Raw genomic sequence first — 20,222 nt, forward strand, 5'->3', positions numbered from 1 at the left:
GGGGTGTGGAAAGCAGCCTCCTGCAGATCGTGGAAGCCCCAGCAAATTTCAAAGGGCACCGTGTGGGGCAAGACATCCCTTGTGTGGTGTGTCAGAAATTGGACTGAGGTGAGGAGAGTTTCAACATGGGTGGTCTCCGTGGCACAGGAAGTCGAACTTGAATGGAGAGAGGAGGCCATTTACAAGGGAGTGGTGATGGCAGCCGCAGCATACATGTAGTTACAAATAAAGGGACTGATCAAATATGTAACTCTATAAGGATAACAGAACCAAGCTTCTCAGTATTGGATAAGGGAGTTTGCAAATATGGAAAGAGAGAACACCAGGACACAACAATAAACCTTGTAATATTGCATGGGAACTAATGTGAACTCATCGCTTCTCAATATGTATAGACAGGAATTAAAGATACCCGTAAATATATGTGTACTGTGAAAATACATGTGTATGTACAGCTCTGTCCACTGTGAAGCCTAAGAGTAGTTCACCTCAAAAGCACCCCAAAGATCTAGTGTCCATATTCTGTTTTCTAAATACCATTGTCCACTAGAAGGAACCAGGACTTCTGGACAAATAGTGGATACCAACACAGGCAGGAAAAGCCTAGAACCCCTTGTGCCATAAAGCAAGGAAATGCTCAAAGAATGGTGGGGACCCTGACAGGAAGGAGAATTTAAGAAGTAACACCCCCCCCCATTTCCATATCTCCTTTGGACAATGCTTCATCAACATCGAAAAATTATCGTTTATAAATAAAGTCTTTGAAATAAAAATTATTTTTAATCAGTTACATTCCAGCCTTACATACTGAGACTATGACTTGATTTCTGTGGATTTACAGATACAAATATGCCAATGCCATCCATAGCAGATTAGAAATACAATTTTTAAGTGCTTAGACCTACCTTTTATATGTGGTTTTTACTGTTTTCCATTCCATCCATCTATTCATTGAGCAATTAAACAAACATGTATTAAGCACGTGCACTCTACAAAGTATTTTGATAGGGACCGTAAACCTTGTAAGCTTCTGGCACAGAAGCCTAGTAAAGTCTAACCTGCTTGGCTTACATTGTTTCAGAGCTGGGTAGAGAGTCGGGGAAAATTATTTCAGCCTCTCCCCACAACCAGATTTCAAGGATGAGGCAATAAGAAGGTCAGTAGATGAAATGATTTAGGCACCTAAAAACCAATTACTTTAACATTCCTAAAACATACCCTGTAAAACTTTCCAAATTAGATGTTATTTGTAAACATGTCAAACATATCTTACAGCACCTGTAATCCCTGAAGCACTTTGAGAATGAGAACATTATTCTCAAAAGTTTTTGAACAAATTAAAATGGCCCATGTGCCCATGAGAGTTGTTTTTATTCACTGCTCTATTCCTGGTCTTCAAACAGTGCCTGACATATAGTTATGTGTTCCATAACTACCTACTGGATACCATTTTTTTTGATATCTTAAGTGTGTATGTGGAGGCTGTTGGAGGCGTTTCACCAGTAGGTGGCAGTGAGAGTTGCTAAGCCTTTACTTTGGCGTTTCAAATGCCTTTAGTTTTGTGAATTCCCCTGCGGAATACCTTTATGTATCTATGGTCCCAATGCTGTGTCTGGAGGACTAGGGGCAGATGGCTGAGGCGAGGGCAATGTGGCTCTTTCACCTCCAGGAGGAGCTGTGACTTTAGTGAAATTCCTGCCTCAAGTGGAGGGAGGAGAAGAGAGGCAGGAGGGAGGAAAGGACTAAGGAAGGAATCAAATGCTTTGGTATCAGGGGTTTGTTCCTTGTTGTAGTTGAGAGACCATGTGTGGACAAGCTGAAGACACTAAAGTCCATTCCACCTGGACCTGCGTAGCATCGTCTCTGCAGTCTCTCTGGCTCACGCCCTTAGGGCCTCCTGTTATTCGAGTCTGTGTTCAGGTCCTGCATCCTAAGTAGGTGAGATGCTCCCTGGGCTCCCCGGGGGTAGGGGTTGTGGAGTATTCCTTTCATGCCCCATCAGCACCCACTGAAGGGTGCTCCCTCCCTGGTTGGCATTACCTTACTGGGTCTTAAAATGATGCACAGCTGGCTCCAGGGAAGGGCTCCGCTAAGCCAGGCGAGGTGGCCTCTGGGAGTTCACTGAGATGAGGGAGGGAAGCCTGGGTCCAACACAGGCAGCAGGAAGGCATTTGCCCAAAGGGAAGGTGTCTGTGTTTTAGGGAGGAGGGGAGCCACAAGTAGAAAGAGGAAGGGGAGACCCAGTCATTCATTGTGGGAAGGGCGGGCAGCTGCTAAGAAAAAAGCAACTATCTGAGGAACCCGCCCTGCACACCTGGCCCTGAGAAGCTAGTCTAAACGCACCTCTTGAGGTGCCTGCACCAAGCTTGGAAGGGAAAGAGGAAGTGTGAGCTGTAGACACTAACAGTGACACCAACAGGAGCAGAGACTTCCCAAGCAGCTCCTGTCTCAGGGCCAGGGAAGCACACCCACAGGATCAGAATGCCAAGCAGGCCAACTCGAGGTTCCGCCCTCCCCCTGCCCCTTCTGCCCCTGCCATGGGCTGCAGACTCCACTGTGGTGTGGTCCATTGTCTCAGGTGAGTCCTGGGCACAGGTGGGACATTTCTGTCCTTGGATTTTTGGCTTTTTTCATGGAACTGCCTCAGAAGACTCTGTCCTAGGCTTCGTCTGAATTTGGCTTCTTATTTTCACAGGCTCCACAGATACTGGAATTACCCAGACACCAAAATACCGGAATTACCCAGACACCAAAATACTGGATCACAGCAATGGGGAGTAAAAGGACGCTGAAATGTGAGCAACATCTGGGACATGATTGTATGTATTGGTACAGACAGAAAGCTAAGAAATCCCTGGAGATCATGTTTTACTACAACTGTAAGGACCTCATTGAAAACGAGACTGTGCCGAATCACTTCACACCTGAATGCCCTGACAGCTCTTGCTTACACCTTCATGTGGTCGCGCTGCAGCCAGAAAACTCAGCTCTGTATCTCTACCCCAGCAGCCAAGACACAGCCCAGCAGAGTCACCGCCTCCCTGTGCACAAACCTCCTGGGTCTAGTCAGGAAGCCATGGGGGCAACGTGTTCAGTTGAGCCTCAACACGTTTCAGCATTCCGTAGGACCTCAGCAGAAATCTCAGACCATAATGCTGTCATTTATTGATGTGGCAACGCTACATTACCCAGACACCAGCAGCCTGTGGCCTGACTTTGTCTTGAATGAAACTGTGCCTGAACTTGAATGGAGGACAGATGCTGTCAAGTTTAAGTTGTTCCAAGTAACTTCCAGTTGGGTTGTACCCTTAGGAAATCTTGTGTGAAGCATTCAATACCCTGGCCACACTAATCCACCTTCCAATATGGACTTTTTTGACTTCTCTTGCCACCCAAGTTAGACCCTGGATCTCAGCCCTCATTCCAGCTCCAAATATATGCTCAGTCCTTTTCTTTTCTTTTCGTTTTTGTTTGTTTGTTTGTTTGTCTTTTGAGACGGAGTCTCACTCTGTTGCCCAGGCTGGAATGCAGTGGGGTGGGCGATCTCAACCCACTGCAACATCCACCTTCCAGGTTCAAGAGATTCTCCTGCCTCAGCCTCCCGAGTAGCTGAGACTACAGGCGCCAGCCACCACTACTGGCTAATTTTTGTATTTTTAGTAGAGACAGGGTTTCACCATGTTGGCCAAGATGGTCTTGATCTCTTGACCTCAGGATCCACCCACCTCAGCCTCCCAAAGTGCTGGGATTACAGGAGTGAGCCACCTCGCCAGGCCAGACCTTTTGTTTTCCTCTTTCTTTCTTTCTTTCTTTCTTTCTTTCTTTCTTTCTTTCTTTCTTTCTTTCTTTCTTTCTTCTTTCTTTCTTCTTCTTCTTCTTTCTTTCTTTCTTCTTCTTTTTCTTTCTTCTTTCTTTCTTTCTTTCTTTCTTTCTTTCTTTCTTTCTTCTTTCTTTCCTTCTTTCTTTTTCTTTTTTTTTAACACCCAATCCCCTCCTCAGGTGGCTCTATCACTGCCTGACCCTGAGGACAGTAGTTCCCCATGGGGTTTGGATCACTGTTCTCTAGTTCATTCTCCCTGGGGCATGTGCAGAGTTTCAACTTCCTGTTGGCTGCTCTCTTCCACTCAGGATTTAAAACTTTCACACTTGATTCTTTTTCCTTCTATCTCTTTAATCCTAATACCAAGTTTTCTTGACATCCATTATCCACCTTAGAGTCTGTTGCACCTGAACTGTTACTCACAGCAGGTAATAAGAGAACAAGACCTCCTGGAATTTCTGAGCCGGACTTTGTACTCAGGGTTACCTTGCTGAGCCCCGTATTTTCCAGCACTGCTCTTAGTAATTAACGGCCCTCAGTCCTGCACACACCATCAGACCCCTGGGGCTGAGCAGAGCCCTGCATTGTCAGGTTCTGCATCAACATAAAGGCTCCCTCCTCTCTCCTGTAGAGGGCGCTCCAGGGATGGTGGGTGTTGGCAGAGACACCAGTAATTCTGCCCGACCTTGCCTTCTGAGGCCAGCTCAAAATGCCCCTCCTTTCTTCCACATGACCAGATGCCTGAGCTAGGAGGGGCCTCATTCCTGCTGTGATCCTGCCATGGATACCTGGCTCCTATGCTGGGCAATTTTTAGTCTCTTGAAAGCAGGTCGATGCTTAGGACTCTAAGAAATTCTTGCTTTGAACTTACCTAAGAAAATTCTAAACCATTCCCTTAATCTTCTTTCTTTTCCCACAGGGCACACAGAACCTGAAGTCACCCAGACTCCCAGCCATCAGGTCACACAGATGGGACAGGAAGTGATCTTGCAGTGTGTCCCCATCTCTAATCACTTACGCTTCTATTGGTACAGACAAATCTTGGGGCAGAAAATCGAGTTTCTACTTTACTTTTTTGATGGTAAAATCTCAGAGAAATCTGAAATAGTCGATGATCGATTCTCAGCTGCAAGGCCTGATGGATCACCTTTCACTCTGAAGATCCAGTCCACAAAGCTGGAGGACTCAGCCACGTACTTCTGTGCCAGCAGTGAAGCCACAGCCTTGCAAAGACACCTCCAGCCTGTGCAAAAACCCTCATAGCTCTGCCTCCCAACCAGCCACCAGCACCCACTTCCTGCCTAAGGAAAGGAAGTCTCTGGTTGGGTTTATTCTTGCAGCTGTCTCCAAATAGACAGATATCTGAAATTAAATTACCAAATATATCTTGGGCAGGAATGGTCAGATACAGTAGGATTTGAAAAATGTTTACAGATACTACAGGGTGTGATGGTGGGCTCTGAATATGAGAGAATTGTACACGACCAAGTAGCCTATGTCTTCTCCTTATTCCCATTTGCCATTTGTATTAGTTTTTTTTTTGTTTGTTTTAGTTGCTTAGGAAAACATATTTTAACTCCTAGGATGGTGAGATGATTACTAAGTGGAGTTCAAGTATTTCCATGAGTATTTAGAGGGTCCCCACGGAAATCTTCAGAAGGAAAAGGGGCTTAGTACAAGGAACTCAATATCAATGATTCTTGCTCAGCATGTGGTCAAGAGCAGAACTATCTGATTACCCTGTGAACCTGGTGTGATGCATTTGGGCTAATGATGCTAGCTCACAAAATAACAAGAGAGTAGAAAACAGAGAGTCTAATGTGGTGACACTGTTTCACACCATTTCAAGGTCAGCAGAGGTCTAGGCCAGCATGAAAATCACCAGAATAAAGCCAGGCAGTGCAGGAACAGAATTCAGCAGCAAAAGTCAGGAAACAATTAGAGGCAAAGGCAGGAATGAATTTGTCATTTTCAACTTAACCTGAGGCAGCCAGATTAACTTCTTGAGTTTCATTTATGAAACTATTCCTCTTTTAAACATACCTATTGAAGTCTAAATTTTAGGTATTTTGTATATTTCAGTTCCGGAATTTCCACTTAAATCTTGCTACAATTTCCAGTTGTCTGCTAAAATTCTACATTTTGTCATTTACTCTGTTGACTATATTAACATCCGTTATTTAAAACCCAGTTTTTGATAACTTTAACATCTGCATCTGTTTGGGTCTATTTCTTTTGTCTGTTTTCTCTGTTTGGTTTCAGTGCATGTGATTTTGTTTTCTCATACAACTAGTAATTTACTTGAATGCTGGATATTGTATATAAAAACTACAGAGATAACTTGAGGCTCTGAATAATTTCGTCTTCCTCAAATGATTCACTTTTGCTTCTGCTGGGAATTGTAGCAGGGGCAGATCACCTTAATTGAGTTGATGAATGAGCTGGATCAGAGCTTAGCTTCAGCCTGCATGATGGCTGCTCACCTTTGCTCTTAGCCATTTAAGTTCCAACTACATGTCTGGAGTTTAACAGCTAAATTAAAGTGTAAATTACATAACATAATATTTGCCCATTGCAACTGTGCAATTCAATGAATTTTCATAAATTTGTGGAGTTGTACAACAGTCACCATAATCCAGCTCTAAAACATTTCTTCCTCCCCACCCAGAAAGTTCCTTCGTGGTCATTTTCAGTCAATCCCTGCTCCTACCCCCAGCACCAAGGCCTGGGGTCTTTGCCAGAGTCCTCTCTTGTTCAGTAGTCATTGAATGTAAATGTTCTCCAGACCAGAATAGTGGTGGATGCTCTTCAAAGCCTGCTACATTCTCAGTCTTCCCTTTTTTTCTCAGCTACTAAGGCAACGACATAAAATTGGCAAATGACTTAGAGGGCAAAGTGGTCTGTTAGATCTCTTCTTTCTCATTGAGATCCCAATCCCTTAAGTTCTGACTGCCTCAGTAGCTCCAAGTGCCTTCAAATATTTATCTTTATATTTTGTTAAGTTTATCTAGTTGTTTTTGATGGCAATGTTGTTCTGCAAAAATTCAGTCTATTAACTCTGAAAGCCAGTTTTTATATTTATTGAAGGTGAGGTGCAATTTTGTATGTTTGTATTTTAGGTAGAAGCCTCTTGAAGAAAGGAAGGAGTGTACCTCTCTGCCTTTACATTTTTGTTTGTTTGTTTGTTTTTAGATGGAGTCTCACTCTGTCGCCCAGGTTGGAGCACAGCGGGGTGATCTTGGCTCCCTGCAACCTCCGCCTCCGGGGTTCAAGTGACTCTCCAGCCTCATCCTCTCGAGTAACTGGGACTACAGGTGCATGCCTCCATGCCCGGCTAATTTTTTTGTATTTTTAGTAGAAACGAGGTTTCACCGTATTGGCCAGGCTGGTCTGGAAATCCTGACCTTGTGATCCGCCTGCCTCAGACTCCAGAAGTGCTGGGATTAGAGGTGTGAGCCACTGCGTCCAGCCCTGTCAAACATGTCTTATAGCTCTTGTAAGCCCCGAAGCACTTCGAGAATCAGACCATTATTCACAAAAGCTTTTTGAACAAATTAAAAGGGCCCATGTGCCCATGAGAGTTGGTTTTATTCACTGCTCTATTCCTGGTCCCCAAACGGTGCCTGATATATAGTTATGTGTTCCATAACTACCTATTGGATGCTATTTTTTTGATATCTTAAGTGTGTATGTGGAGGCTGTAGGAGGCGTTTCACCAGTAGGTGGTAGTTAGAGTTGCAAGCCTTTACTTTGGCGTTTCAAATGCCTTCTTGCTTTGTGCATTCCCCTGCGGAATCCCTTTGCATATCTATGCTCTCAATGCTGTATCTGGAGGACTGGGGCCAGATGGCTGAGGCGAGGGCAATGTGGCTCTTTCACCTCCAGGAGGAGCTGCGACTTTAGTGAATTTGCTGCATCAAGTGGGGGGAGGAGAAGAGAGGCAGGAGGGAGGAAAGGACTAAGGAAGGAATCAAATGCTCTGGCATCATCGTTTGTTCCTTGTTGTAGTTGAGAGACCATGTGTGGACAACTTGAAGACACTAAAGTCCATTCCACCTGGACCTGCCTAGCATCGTCTCTGCAGTCCCTCTTCTGACGCCCTTAGGGCCTTCTGTTATTCTAGTCTGTGTTCAGGTCTGGCATCCTAAGTAGGTGAGATGCTCCTTGGGCTCCCTGGGGTAGGGGTCGCAGATTATTCCTCTCGTGTCCCCTCAGCACCCACTGAAGGGTGTTCCCTCCCTAGTTGGCATTACCTTACTGGGTCTTAAAATGATGCACAGCTGGCTCCAGGGAAGGGCTCCGCTGAGCCAGGCGAGGTGGCCTCCTGGAGTTCACCAAGATGAGGGAGGGGAGCCAGAGTGCGCTCCTCCTGGGTCCACAACAGGCATCGGGAAGGCATCCGCCCAAAGGGAAGGGGTCTGTGTGTTAAGGAGGAGGGGAGCCATAAGTAGAAAGAGGAAGGGGAGACCCAGTCATTCGTTGTGGTGAGGGCAGGCAGCTGCTAAGAAAAAAGCAACTATTTGACGAACCTGCCCTGCACACCTGGCCCTGACCCTGTTGAGGTGTCGGTGCAAAGCTCAGAAGAGAAAGAGGAAGTGTGAGCTGTAGACACTAACAGTGGCAACCACAGGAGCAGAGACTTCCCAAACATCCTCTGTCTCAGGGCCAGTGAAGCACACCCAGGTGACCAGAACGCCAAGTAGGGAGACACGGGGTCCCCCGCCTCTGTCCTGGGTGACCCTGCCATGGGCTGCAGGCTCCACTGTGGTGTGGTCCATTGTCTCAGGTGAGTCCTGGACACAGGTGGGACATTTCTGTTTTTGGATTTTTGGCTTTTTTCGTGGAACTGCCTCAGAAGACTCTGTCCTGGGCTTAGTCTGAATTTGGCATCTTATTTTCATAGGCCCCATGGATACTAGAATTACCCAGACGCCAAATTACCTGGTCACAGCAATGGGGAGTAAAAGGATGCTGAAATGTGAGCAACATCTGGGACATGATTCTATGTATTGGTACAGACAGAAAGCTAAGAAATCCCTGGAGATCATGTTTTACTACAGCTATAAGGAACTCATTGAAAGCAAGACTGTGCCAAATCACTTCACACCTGAATACCCGGACAGCTCTCGCTTACACCTTCATGTGGTCACACTGCAGCTAGAGATTCAGCTGTGTATCTCTGCACCAGCAGCCAAGACACAGCCCGGCAGAGTCACCGCCTCCCTGTGCACAAACCTCCTAGTTGTAGTCAGGAAACCGTGGGAGCAATGCGTCCAGCTGAGCCTCAACACTCGGTTCAGCATTCCTTGGTATGAAATCCTTCTGTCTCTTCATCCTTCAGTAGGACCTCGGCAGAAATCTCACATCATAATACTGTCATTTATTGGATGTGGCTATCCTACATTTCCCATAAAACAGCAGCCTGTGGCCTGACTTTGTCTTGAACGCGACTGGGCCTGAACTTGAATGTAGGACAGATGCTGTCAAGTTTAAATTGTTCCAAGTATCTTCCAGTTGGCTTGTGCCTCTGGGAAATCTTGTGTGAAGCATTTAACACTCTGGCCACACTAATCCCCCTTCCTAGATGGACTTTGTTTTGACTTCTCTTTCCACCCAAGTTAGACCCTGGATCTCAGCCCTCATCCTAGCTCCAAATATGCTCAGATCTTTTGTTTTCTTCTCTTCTCTTTTCTTTTTCTTTTTTTGAGACAGAGTCTCACTCTGTCGCCAGGCTGAAGTGAAGTGGTGTGATCTCGGCTCACTGCCACCTCCACCTCCTGGGTTCAAGTGATTCTTCTGCCTCAGCCTCCCAGGTAGCTGGGACTACAGGCGCCCGCCGCCACCACACCTGGCTAATTTTTGTTTTTTCATTAGAGACAGGGTTTCACCATGTTGGCCAGGATGGTCTCGAACACTTGAAATTATGAACCGCCTGCCTCAGTTTCCCAAAGTGCTGGGATTACAGGCGTGAGCCACTGTGCCCGGGCAGAGCTCTTCTTTTCTTTTTTCTTTTTCTTTTCTTTTTTTTTTTTTTAATACTCAATCCCCTCCTCAAGTGGCTCTGTCACTGCCTGACCCTGAGGACAGTAGTTCCCATGGGGTTTGGATCACTGTTCTCTGGTTCACTCTCCCTGGGGCATGTGCAGAGTTTCAACTTCTTGTTGGCTGCTCTCTTCCACTCAGGATTTAAAACTTTCACACTTGATTCTTTTCCTTCTGTTTCTTTAATCCTAATACCAAGTTTTCTTGGCATCCATCATCAGCGGTAGAGTGTGTTGCACCTGAATTGTTACTCACAGCAGGTAATAAGACAAGAAGACCTCCTGGATTTTCTGAGCCAGACTTTGTACTCAGGGTTACCGTGCTGAGCCCCATATTTTCCAGCACTGCTCTCACTCTCAGTAATGGCCCTCAGTCCTGCACACACCATCAGACCCCTGGGGCTTAGCAGAGCCCTGCATTGTCAGGTTTCTGCACCAACACAAAGGTTCCCTCCTATCTCCTATAGAGGGTGCTCCAGGGATGGTGGGTGTTGGCAGAGACACCAGTAATTCTGCCAGACCTTGTCTGTGGGGCCATGGGAGCTCAAAATGCCCCTCCTTCCACATGACCAGATGCCTGAGCTAGGAGGGGCCTCATTCCTGCTGTGATGCTGCCATGGATACCTGGCTCCTATGCTGGGCAATTTTTAGTCTCTTGAAAGCAGGTCAATGCTTAGACTCTAGGAAATTCTTGCTTTGAACTTACCCTAAGACAATTCTAAACCATTCTCTTAATCTTCTTTGTTTTCCTACAGGACACACAGAACCTGAAGTCACCCAGACTCCCAGCCATCAGGTCACACAGATGGGACAGGAAGTGATCTTGCAGTGTGTCCCCATCTCTAATCACTTACACTTCTATTGGTACAGACAAATCATGGGGCAGAAAATCGAGTTTCTACTTTACTTTTTTAATGGTAAAATCTCTGAGAAATCTGAAATAGTGGATGATCGATTCTCAGCTGCAAGGCCTGATGGATCACCTTTCACTCTGAAGATCCAGTCCACAAAGCTGGAGGACTCAGCCACGTACTTCTGTGCCAGCAGTGAAGCCACAGCCTTGCAAAGACAACTCCAGCCTGTGCAAAATCCCTCACAGAGCTGCCTCCCTCCCAGCTGCCAGCACCCACTTCCTGCCTAAGGAAAGGAAGTCTCTGGTTGGGTTTGTTCTTGCAGCCATCTCCAAATAGACAGATATCTAAAATTAAATTACCAAAGGTATCTTGGGCAGAAATGGCCAGATATACTGTAGGATTTGAAGAACTTTTACAGATACTAGAGGGCGTGGCTTTGGGCTCTGAATATGGGAGAATTGTACATGATCACATCACCTATATCTTTTCTTTATTCCCATTTTGCCATTTTTATTAGAATTTTTTTTTTGTTTTAGTTGTTTAGGAAAACATATTTTAACTCATAGAATTGCAAGACGATTACTGAGCAGGAGTTCAGGTATTTCCACGAGAATATAGAGGGTCCCCACGGGAACCTACAGAAGGAGAAGGGGCTCGGTACAAGTGCCTCAATATCAATGAGTCTTCCACAGCATGTGGTCAAGAGCAGAACTGTCTGATGACCCTGTGAACCTGGTGTGATGCATTTGGGCTAATGATGCTAGCTCACAAAATAACAAGTTAAGAGAGTAGAAAACATGGAGTCTAACATTTCACACCATTTCAAGGTCAACAGAGGTCTAGACCAGCATGAGAATCGCCAGAATAAAGCCAGGCAGTGCAGGAACAGAATTCAGCAGCAAAAGTCAAGAGACACCTAGAGGCAGAGGCAGGAATAAATTTTTCACTTACAACTTAACCTGAGGCAGCCAGATTAACTTCTTGAGTTTCATTTAAGAAACTATTTTTCTTTTAAACATATCTACTGAATTCCAAATTTTAGGTATTTTGCATATTTCAGTTCTGGAATTTCCACTTAAATCTTCCTACAATTTCCAGCTGTCTGCTAAAATTCTACATTTTGTCATTTACTTTGTTGACTATATTAACATCTGTCATTTTAAAGCCAGTTTTTGATAACTTTAACATCTGAATATGGGTCTATTTCTTTTGTCTGTTTTCTCTGTTTGGTTTCTGGGCATGTGACTTTGTTTTCTCACACAACTGGTAATTTATTTGAATGCTGGATGTTGTATATAAAAACTATAGAGTTACTTTGAGGCTCTGAATGATTTCATCTTTCTCAAATGATTCACTTTTGCTTCTGCTGGGGATTGTAGCAGGGACAGGTCACCTTAAATGAGTTGATGACTGAGCTGGATCAGAGTTGGGATTCAGCCTGCATGACGCTGCTCGCCTTTACTCTTAGCCATTTAATTTCCAACTAGATGTCTGGAGTTTAACAGCTAAATTAAAGTGTAAATTACATAACATGATATTTGCCCATTGCAAGTATGCAGTTCAGTGAATTTTGATAAATTTGTGGAGTTGTGCAACAATCACCGTGATCCAGCTCTAAAACATTTCATCCTCCCCACCCAGAAAGTTCCTTCGTGGTCATTTTCAGTCAATCCCTGCCCCTACCCCCAGCACCAAGGCCTGGGGTCTTTGCCAGGGTCCTCTCCTATTCAGTAGTCACTGAACATAAATGTTCTCCAGACCAGAAAAGTGATGGATTCTCCTCAAAGCCTGCTATGCTCTCAGGCTTCCATTTTTTTTTCTCAGCTACTTAGCCAATGATATAAAATTGGCAAATGACTTAGACAGAAAAGTGGTCTGTTAGATCTCTCCTTTCTCATTGAGATCCCAATCCCGTAAGTTCTTACTACTTCAGTAGCTCCAAGTGCCTTCAAACATTTGTCTTTATATTTTGCTGTTTTTCTTGTTCTTTTTGATGGGAAGTTGTTCTGCAAAAATTCAGTCTATTAACTCTGAAAGCCAGTTTTTATATTTATTAAAGTTGAGGTGCAATTTTGTATGTTTGCATTTTAGCTAGAAGCCTCTTGAAGAAAGGAAGGAATGAACCTCTCTGCCTTCCCATTTTTTTTTTTCTTTTTGAGACGGAGTCTCGCTCTGTCGCCTAGGCTGGAGTTCATTGGAGCGATCTCAGCTCACTGCAACCTCCGACTCCCGGGTTCAAGCGATTGTCCTGCCTCAGCCTTCCGAGTAGCTGGGAATACAGCCGTGTGGTGTCACCACACCCAGCTAATTTTTGTGTTTTTAGTGCAGACAGGGTTTCACCATGTTGGCCAGGATAGTCTTGGCCTCTTGACCTCATGATCCGCCCGCCTCGGCCTCCCAAAGTGTTGGGATTACAGGCATGAGGCGCCAGCCACGTATCTGTATTTCTAGGAGCTCTACCACCCTTCTGCCTTTGGTCCACCATGGGACAGAGTCTTGACACGTTTGACCTTTTACCACAAGGAGGAGCTGTGACTCTACTGAGATTAAGGGAACTCAGAGGAAGGACAGAGCGCTCTCTGGGTGGGAGACAGTTAAAAGAAATATTGGGCTTATTTACCACAGGGGAAAATGTGGTCTGCAGAAGCTGTGTTAATGGTGAATTGTGAGAGGTTAAATACAGACTATTCATTTGCTTTGCTGTGCAGGTGTTTTTGTTGTAGCAAAGAGCCTAGACTGCCAGATTTGTTGCATGTGACACTGCATGGGTTGAGAAAGGGGGAGAATTTGAGCTGGGAAAGAGGAGAGCTCACAAGCAGATGCCAATGGAGGACCCCTTCCTGAGAAGAATAAGAGAAGCTCTGGATGCTGGGCCTCTGCTCCAGCTCAATCCTGCCATGAAATGACTTCCTGGAACCTGGGCAGTGAGCCTGACAGATCAGGGCTTCCTCGAGCGATCTTGCAAACAGAGTAATTACCAAGGGAAATCTACTTATCAGACCAAAGAACACCTGGAGCACCATTCCCTTGACTCTAAATGATGAAAGACTTAAGCTAGAAAGGGTTTCTTTTTTTCTTTTTCCTCTTCTGGATGTTCCTTCTAACTTCTTGGAGCAAGAGGATCTAAGGATAGGAAACCTGTCTCCTGGGTGTGAGCAAATGTTCTTATCAAAATAGCATCACTAGACTCCCTTCCAGCTTTCATCTTCAACATCTATCCCTGTCTACCAAGACCCATGGAAGCTAGACTTGTCCAGGTGTCAAAAGATGATGCCAAATACCTGGAGATGGGAAAGAAGGTGGTGTGGACAGACCTCCAGGATGCACATCTGAAACAGGCTCTTCATTTTGTTTTCACTACAAGCTCCTGTTTCACCTTTTCAAAAAGCATTTGGAATTTCCCTTACTTCTTGGAAATCCAAAAATGCAGCAAAGATACATTTTCTGTAGGCTCTAGTTATTCAGCAGGAGGGAGCTTCAGAATATCTCTATACTCTACTATGCATGTTCTAGCATGCTGCCTGGAAGTAAAAGTCTAGCCAAACAGTTTAACAGGAAAACCATTAGCCATCCTGTGGAGGTTAATTTTGCAGTTTATTTTGGAATGGAACAAAAGAATGTATTGAAGATAGGAATCTCATTTCTACATGCTAGAATCTAAATTTCTTAACTTTCTGTAGTATGAGTAATTTTCAAATCTGCTAAAGTCCTAAAACCAGACCATGCGAAATACACACTTCTAAGCTCAATATTAAATATCTAAAGTGACTAACTAATGTAAGAGTTGGAAAATCAGGGACCCCTGGACTTTTCAAACTCCTACCCTCACAAAAAATCTAGAACTTCTGCTCAGTAACAAAAATAAGAGAATGTATAATCATTTTTCGTTGTTAATAAATAATCTCTATCCATCATGGAATTGCATTTAATTTGTGTTAATTGTTGCTAACAAATGACTACAGATTAAACATTTGTGATCTGTATAATAATAGAAATAATAACTGTCAATATTTTAAGTGGCCAAGAGAGATTTTAATAGTTCAACAAGCAAATAGCGTGAACTGATGCTTTGCAAAAGTGAAGGACACATGGCCTGTGACAGGATGTCTTATCTGGTTTTGGTCTGAATTTCATTTGGAAAACTGGAAGCTGCTGGTCGACCTGCAGGGATATGATCCCATGAGCTAATATGGATGTTGACTTTTGTATTTTTGTCAGCATGAAAGAATTTTTTTTAATCAGGGTCAGAGTCTCCAGTAACTAGCAGCAAGCTGGGTCAAATGGAAGTGAAACCATGGCCCTTGTCCCCTTGCAGACCTGGAAACCCAGTGTTGAGTATCAGTGAAGAGAGAGACAGAATCAGGTGAAATGAAATCTTCCTAAGACTGTGCTCAGGAAATGAAATTTGACATAATTGTGCACAAGAGATTGTTCATCCATTCTATTCCACCAGAAGAGACAGCACAGTTTTCCCCTGAGTTCTTGGGGAGGTGGAGGAGGGAGACAGCTCTGCCAAGTGGAGTGGTATCCTCATGAGAAGTGTAAAAAGAAGAGGCAGAGATGGAGACTTTGATTCTAAAAGGGGTGGAAGATTTTGCCTGTAAACATATCAACACACTTGCCTTTCCTGCTAAGACCCAAACTTTGGGAGAAGTGCCCAAATATAAGCCAGGGTTTAAATATTGGACAGCCAAAAGTATGACTCACGTTCAAAATATGCATCGTGATATCATTGAGTTCGATGTGTTCTAGTTCTTCTGCAGCCTTCTGTCTCAGTCCCTTTGTCCCTACAACTCTCCATCTTTTTGTGGATTCAGTTATCTCCACGATAAAATTATTATGTTTTCTTCCCTCGTTGACTTTCTTGTTGGAAGCCTGGTTCTTCCCGGGGATCCTAGCATCTATCCTCTCTCCTTTCTGTAGCTTTTTCCCCTTCTCCAGCATAGTGGGCCCTGTCAGAAAAGAAGATTTACGTCATCAATTTATTTGCTTCTTTCTATCCTTTGGACAATTTTTGATGGACAATAAAATACTTTCGCTTTCCATGTCTCCTGTAAAACAAAACAAAACAACAACCAGAAATCCTGGAAGCTGCTGCCCTGGGGCCACTGACTGAGGCACCGAGGTCTGAGTGCTGGGCCTTGCTGACCAGAGCAAGAGGAGCTGCAGCCCTGCCACATCCCTGAGGCTTGGCGGATGATGCCTGGCAGAGGAGGGGGGTACAATCGGCAAGAATAAAGGGGTTAGTGGTCCTCAACGGGATAATTCACAAAACATGAAGGCATGTTGTGTTATCACATTGGCATCAGGTGGGTAGGGCTCAGGGATGCCGCTAAGCATCCTACCTGCACAGGACAGCCCCCCACAACATCGCCTGATCCAACATGGCAGTAGTGCCCAAGTTGAGAAACCCTGCAATAAGCTTGGGTTGTAAACTTTGAACCAAGAAGGAGGATTATCTGCAGAAAACTCAAGGGCAGTACTGTCACCTACTTTTGTTTTCCCTGACTGCCATGTTGTTTTCCTTCATTGCCATTCGTTCCCAGCACACGGTGACTGCATATTCTCCAGCAGCCTCCTGTTTCCTTATAGATCTGCCCCTTGAACAGATAAGAACATCACAGGGAACAGGACTACAGTTCACTCCCAATAATAACCCTTCAGCAGGGTTTGCTCTGAACTAGCATCACAGTCATGTGGGGTAGGTGGCTATGGCTGGTATTCAGGTGAAATCTCAGGCCAGTGTCTTCTGAAACAAGGGGACCACTGACCATTAATCAGACCTTTAAGTGAGCAAAGATTCAAGAGAGCAGAACAACGTCCTGCATTATTGTGTAGGGGAAGCAAAAGATCCAGAGAGGAAACCAGCCTGACTCTGAGAGAAGGGCCTGAAAGGGAGAGGAAGGGAGGAGGTGGTCAAGTTCTGGGTAAGGAGCCAGGAGGGAGGGGGCTGATGGCACAGGAATGATGGTCAGAGACACATCCTGGAGGCCACAATTCCACCCTCTCAATTATTCACAGAAATTCCAAAAACTCCTTTAAAGGAGCAAGTGCAGGGCATGAAAGGGAGGAGCCATGCTAGAGGAGACCCTGGGAATGGGGGAATGATTACAGGCTGTGACCTCACTGGCGCAGCACCTCTCAGAGGCAGTGGAAACCACAGCCTAGTCTTCTCACCACTGCAGACCAGAACCCTGCCCTGGGCCTTGCCTGGTCTGCCTCACTCTGCCATGGGCTGCAGGCTCCTCTGCTGTGTGGCCCTCTGCCTCCTCCAAGCAGGTGAGTCCTGGGCCCAGGTGACAGGATCCTGTTGGAGTCCCTCAGCCTCTTCACCATGACAACAACAGCAGGCTATCTCCTGGGATTTGCCTGAACTCTGCTTCTTTCCTTTGCAGGTTCCTTGGACACAGCTGTTTCCCAGACTCCAAAATACCTGGTCACACAGATGGGAAATGACAAGTCCCTTAAATGTGAACAAAATCTGGGCCATGATACTATGTATTGGTATAAGCAGGACTCTAAGAAATTTCTGAAGATAATGTTTAGCTACAGGAATAAGGAGCCCATTTTAAATGAAACAGTTCCAAATCGCTTCTCACCTGACTCTCCAGACAAAGCTCATTTAAATCTTCACATCAAGTCCCTGGAGCTTGGTGACTCTGCTGTATATTTCTGTGCCAGCAGTCAAGGCACAGCCCTTCAGATGCACCGCATCCCTGTGCACAAACTTCCCGGCTCAGCCAGGAAGCCGTAGGAGAGTGTGTGCACCTGCACCCAAGGCTCCAGGCTCCACTTACTGATGGCCTCTGGTGAAGTTTCAGTCTGTAGTACAGCCGGCTAGTGCACCCGGTGGAGAAGTCCTCTATTTTATGCACATAAAAGTCTCACAGAATTATTTATCAGCTAGAGCAGGGCTTCACAACAAAGCCACTAAAGTATTAGGGCTCCACAAACAAAAAAGAGCCTGTCCTATGCACTGAAGATCTTAACTGATGGAGGAAGCCACTTCTTGCCTTTCTGTGCTGCACACATTTGTTCATATTTTATATAACATTATGAAAAAAACACATGATTGCTAAAAATGGTTGATGAGCACAAGCATAAAGGAGAGGGGAGGGAAAATATTTCTAAGATCAAGAGAAAATTCTGATGATCTGTAAGTACTTTATTTAACAGAAAAATATTTGGAGAGGCATGAAATTCCGTGGCAATAGGTAAACTGGAAGGTTTTGAGGAGAAGCCGGTGGAAGCAACCTTGCGCCTTGTAGACTCTTTCTCTTCAAGAAGGGTGACCAGCAAGAGTCTCTCCCAATTCTGACAAATGTCACCTTGAACTCTCCTCAAGAGTAAGTGACAGCTGGATGAGTAGGGATATTGGGAGACATCGAAAGGACTTTGGACACAAATCTCTAGGGAATGGTGAGCCATTAGTTCTACTCCAAGTGAAACAACACGATGAAACTGATATTTTGGTAGAGGAACACTGGTAGTAATATGGATCAGAAAGGAGACAGATTTTTTGGGTGGCATGTACCATTAGGAGACTTCTAAATATCCTACGTGAAAGACTAGAAAGGGTTTATGTTCTATTTTAGCTTTGCCCTCCCTCTTAGGGAGCTCCAGCATGTGGTCATCATTGCTAGTGCATGGGCTTTCCAGGGTCTTAGTGGGAATCACAGTGTACCCACCATGACTCTCCACTCTCTCTGGGTCTGAATGCCAATGCCTTCCGGCCCTTGGTATCTTCTGACATCCTTGCCCATGTCTTCAGCCTTCCAGAATTTGTTCTCTGGTGGGCCGTCGGGAGTCCCACCCTCTGCATACACAGCTTAGGACATGGCCCAGAAAAAAAAAAAAAAAAGGATTTTCTTATGCATATTCTTGGAACTCCTTGTTAGTACTCTGTGTCCTAAATCCCAGCTGTCTTGGAGTCAGTTATGTCCCCTTATCTTCAATCACATATACTACTTCTATTATATATAAATGTGTTTACTTGGCTTTTCTTCATATTTCCTATTCCACTCTTCACTCTTGTTGCAATTCACATGGTCCTGAGATCATTTTCCTTCTTAGGTCCATCCCTAATTCAGATGACTTCAACTCACCCGTCACCACCCCTTGTTGTGGCAAATGCTTATGTTAGCTATTGTCCTCAGGAAAATTAAACCATTTACTTCCACCATTATTCAAGGTTTCCGTTTAAACTCTATTGCTTTTTTTTTTAATTGTCCTTGCAATTTGGTTTACTTATTGGGAACTAAACAATGCAATAAAATTTTATTTGTTCAAATTTGTTCTATTTCTTTGTAGAAGGACCAAAGTGTTTTCTTGTTGAAGTAGATACCAATTGAAATAATTTTAATAGGAACGATATTAGTGTTTAAAACAAGATTAATTTTAGGTTTTTAATCTAGTGTAGCAGGTTAGAGATACATCCCATATGTATCCTGTTAAGGGGAAGAATATTCAACCCCCTTTTCTTAAAATCTAATCGACATCCCTTTACATTTTTTTTTGTTTTGCTTTATGGGCCACAATGAAAATCTGATAAAATTTACACATTAGAGGAATGCTAAAATTTTCTTCCTGACTGATAACATCCCCGGGTTAAAACAAACCTAAATTATAAATCCTTGACTTAACTCATGGATAAGTATCCTCCCTAGGCCCAGTGTAGATTTACATATAACATAGATTTACGACCCTAGTCTCACTCCTACAATTACAATTTTCATCACAAAATGGTAATACTGATGTAATACAATAATAGATAGATGGTAAAAGTCATTTAGAAAGTATGAATCATCTCATTTTGTGTTTATATGCATTCATTTGTATCTTCACATGTTCTAAAATGAAAAGTCAATATTGGCATAACTTTACATTTTAAGAAAATTGATGATATTTCAATAAATGGTCACAAAGCATAAATAGCTTATGCAGTGAAGTAGAGAAGACCCATAGGAATTCATCCAGGTGGTTCCTAGTTGGAAAGCTCTCCACAGAACAGATGACCTAATGTGGTTTCTAACATTTTAGAAATGGCAGGGCTTTGGAGATCATCTCATTTCAGTTCTCCTGATTTAACATATGAGGAAGTACGGCATCACATATATGAAGTAATTGAACAATGACATACTGATTACATTTCTTAAAGTTCATGTAAGATACATGTTTATTCTCTAGCTGTTGTCCGAATAAGTTGAATTGCCCTACTCAAATAGAATTCTGCCCAGACACAGACAAAGATAATTTCTGTTGAGTAAAAATTTAGAATGTCCTAGGTGTGTGGATACCTGGTGTTCCAGCTGCTGACTCTCGGTGTTGTTGCCATCACCTCCTTTGTCTTCATTCTCCCCTGGCCTTTCAAACCCTTCTTCGCTGCTCAGGGTTGTGAGATGTGGAATCCCTCTGATGCAGGGACCTGGGGAAGGGATAGAGAGTAAGAGAAAAGATGGGCCAGGAGGGATCTTGCCCATGGGGAGACACCCATACCCAACTGAGAAC

The 20,222-nt window shown here is 44.3% G+C and overlaps 3 gene segments (V, D, J or C); all 3 read left to right on the forward strand.

Annotated features, from left to right (window-relative positions):
• The first annotated feature begins 4,576 nt into the window (after positions 1-4,576).
• LOC101179599 lies at positions 4,577-5,083 on the forward strand. The segment is given in 2 exon segments: positions 4,577-4,649; positions 4,740-5,083. Coding segments are annotated over 2 exon segments (393 nt in total).
• A 5,379-nt stretch (positions 5,084-10,462) lies between these two features.
• Positions 10,463-11,002, forward strand: LOC100607834. The segment is given in 2 exon segments: positions 10,463-10,526; positions 10,617-11,002. Coding segments are annotated over 2 exon segments (435 nt in total).
• Positions 11,003-16,903: 5,901 nt separating this feature from the next.
• Positions 16,904-17,469, forward strand: LOC101175764. The segment is given in 2 exon segments: positions 16,904-16,994; positions 17,111-17,469. Coding segments are annotated over 2 exon segments (408 nt in total).
• Positions 17,470-20,222: the final 2,753 nt, after the last annotated feature.

The sequence above is a fragment of the Nomascus leucogenys genome, chromosome 13 (genome assembly GCF_006542625.1).
Source record: "Nomascus leucogenys isolate Asia chromosome 13, Asia_NLE_v1, whole genome shotgun sequence".
Lineage (NCBI taxonomy): Eukaryota > Metazoa > Chordata > Mammalia > Primates > Hylobatidae > Nomascus > Nomascus leucogenys.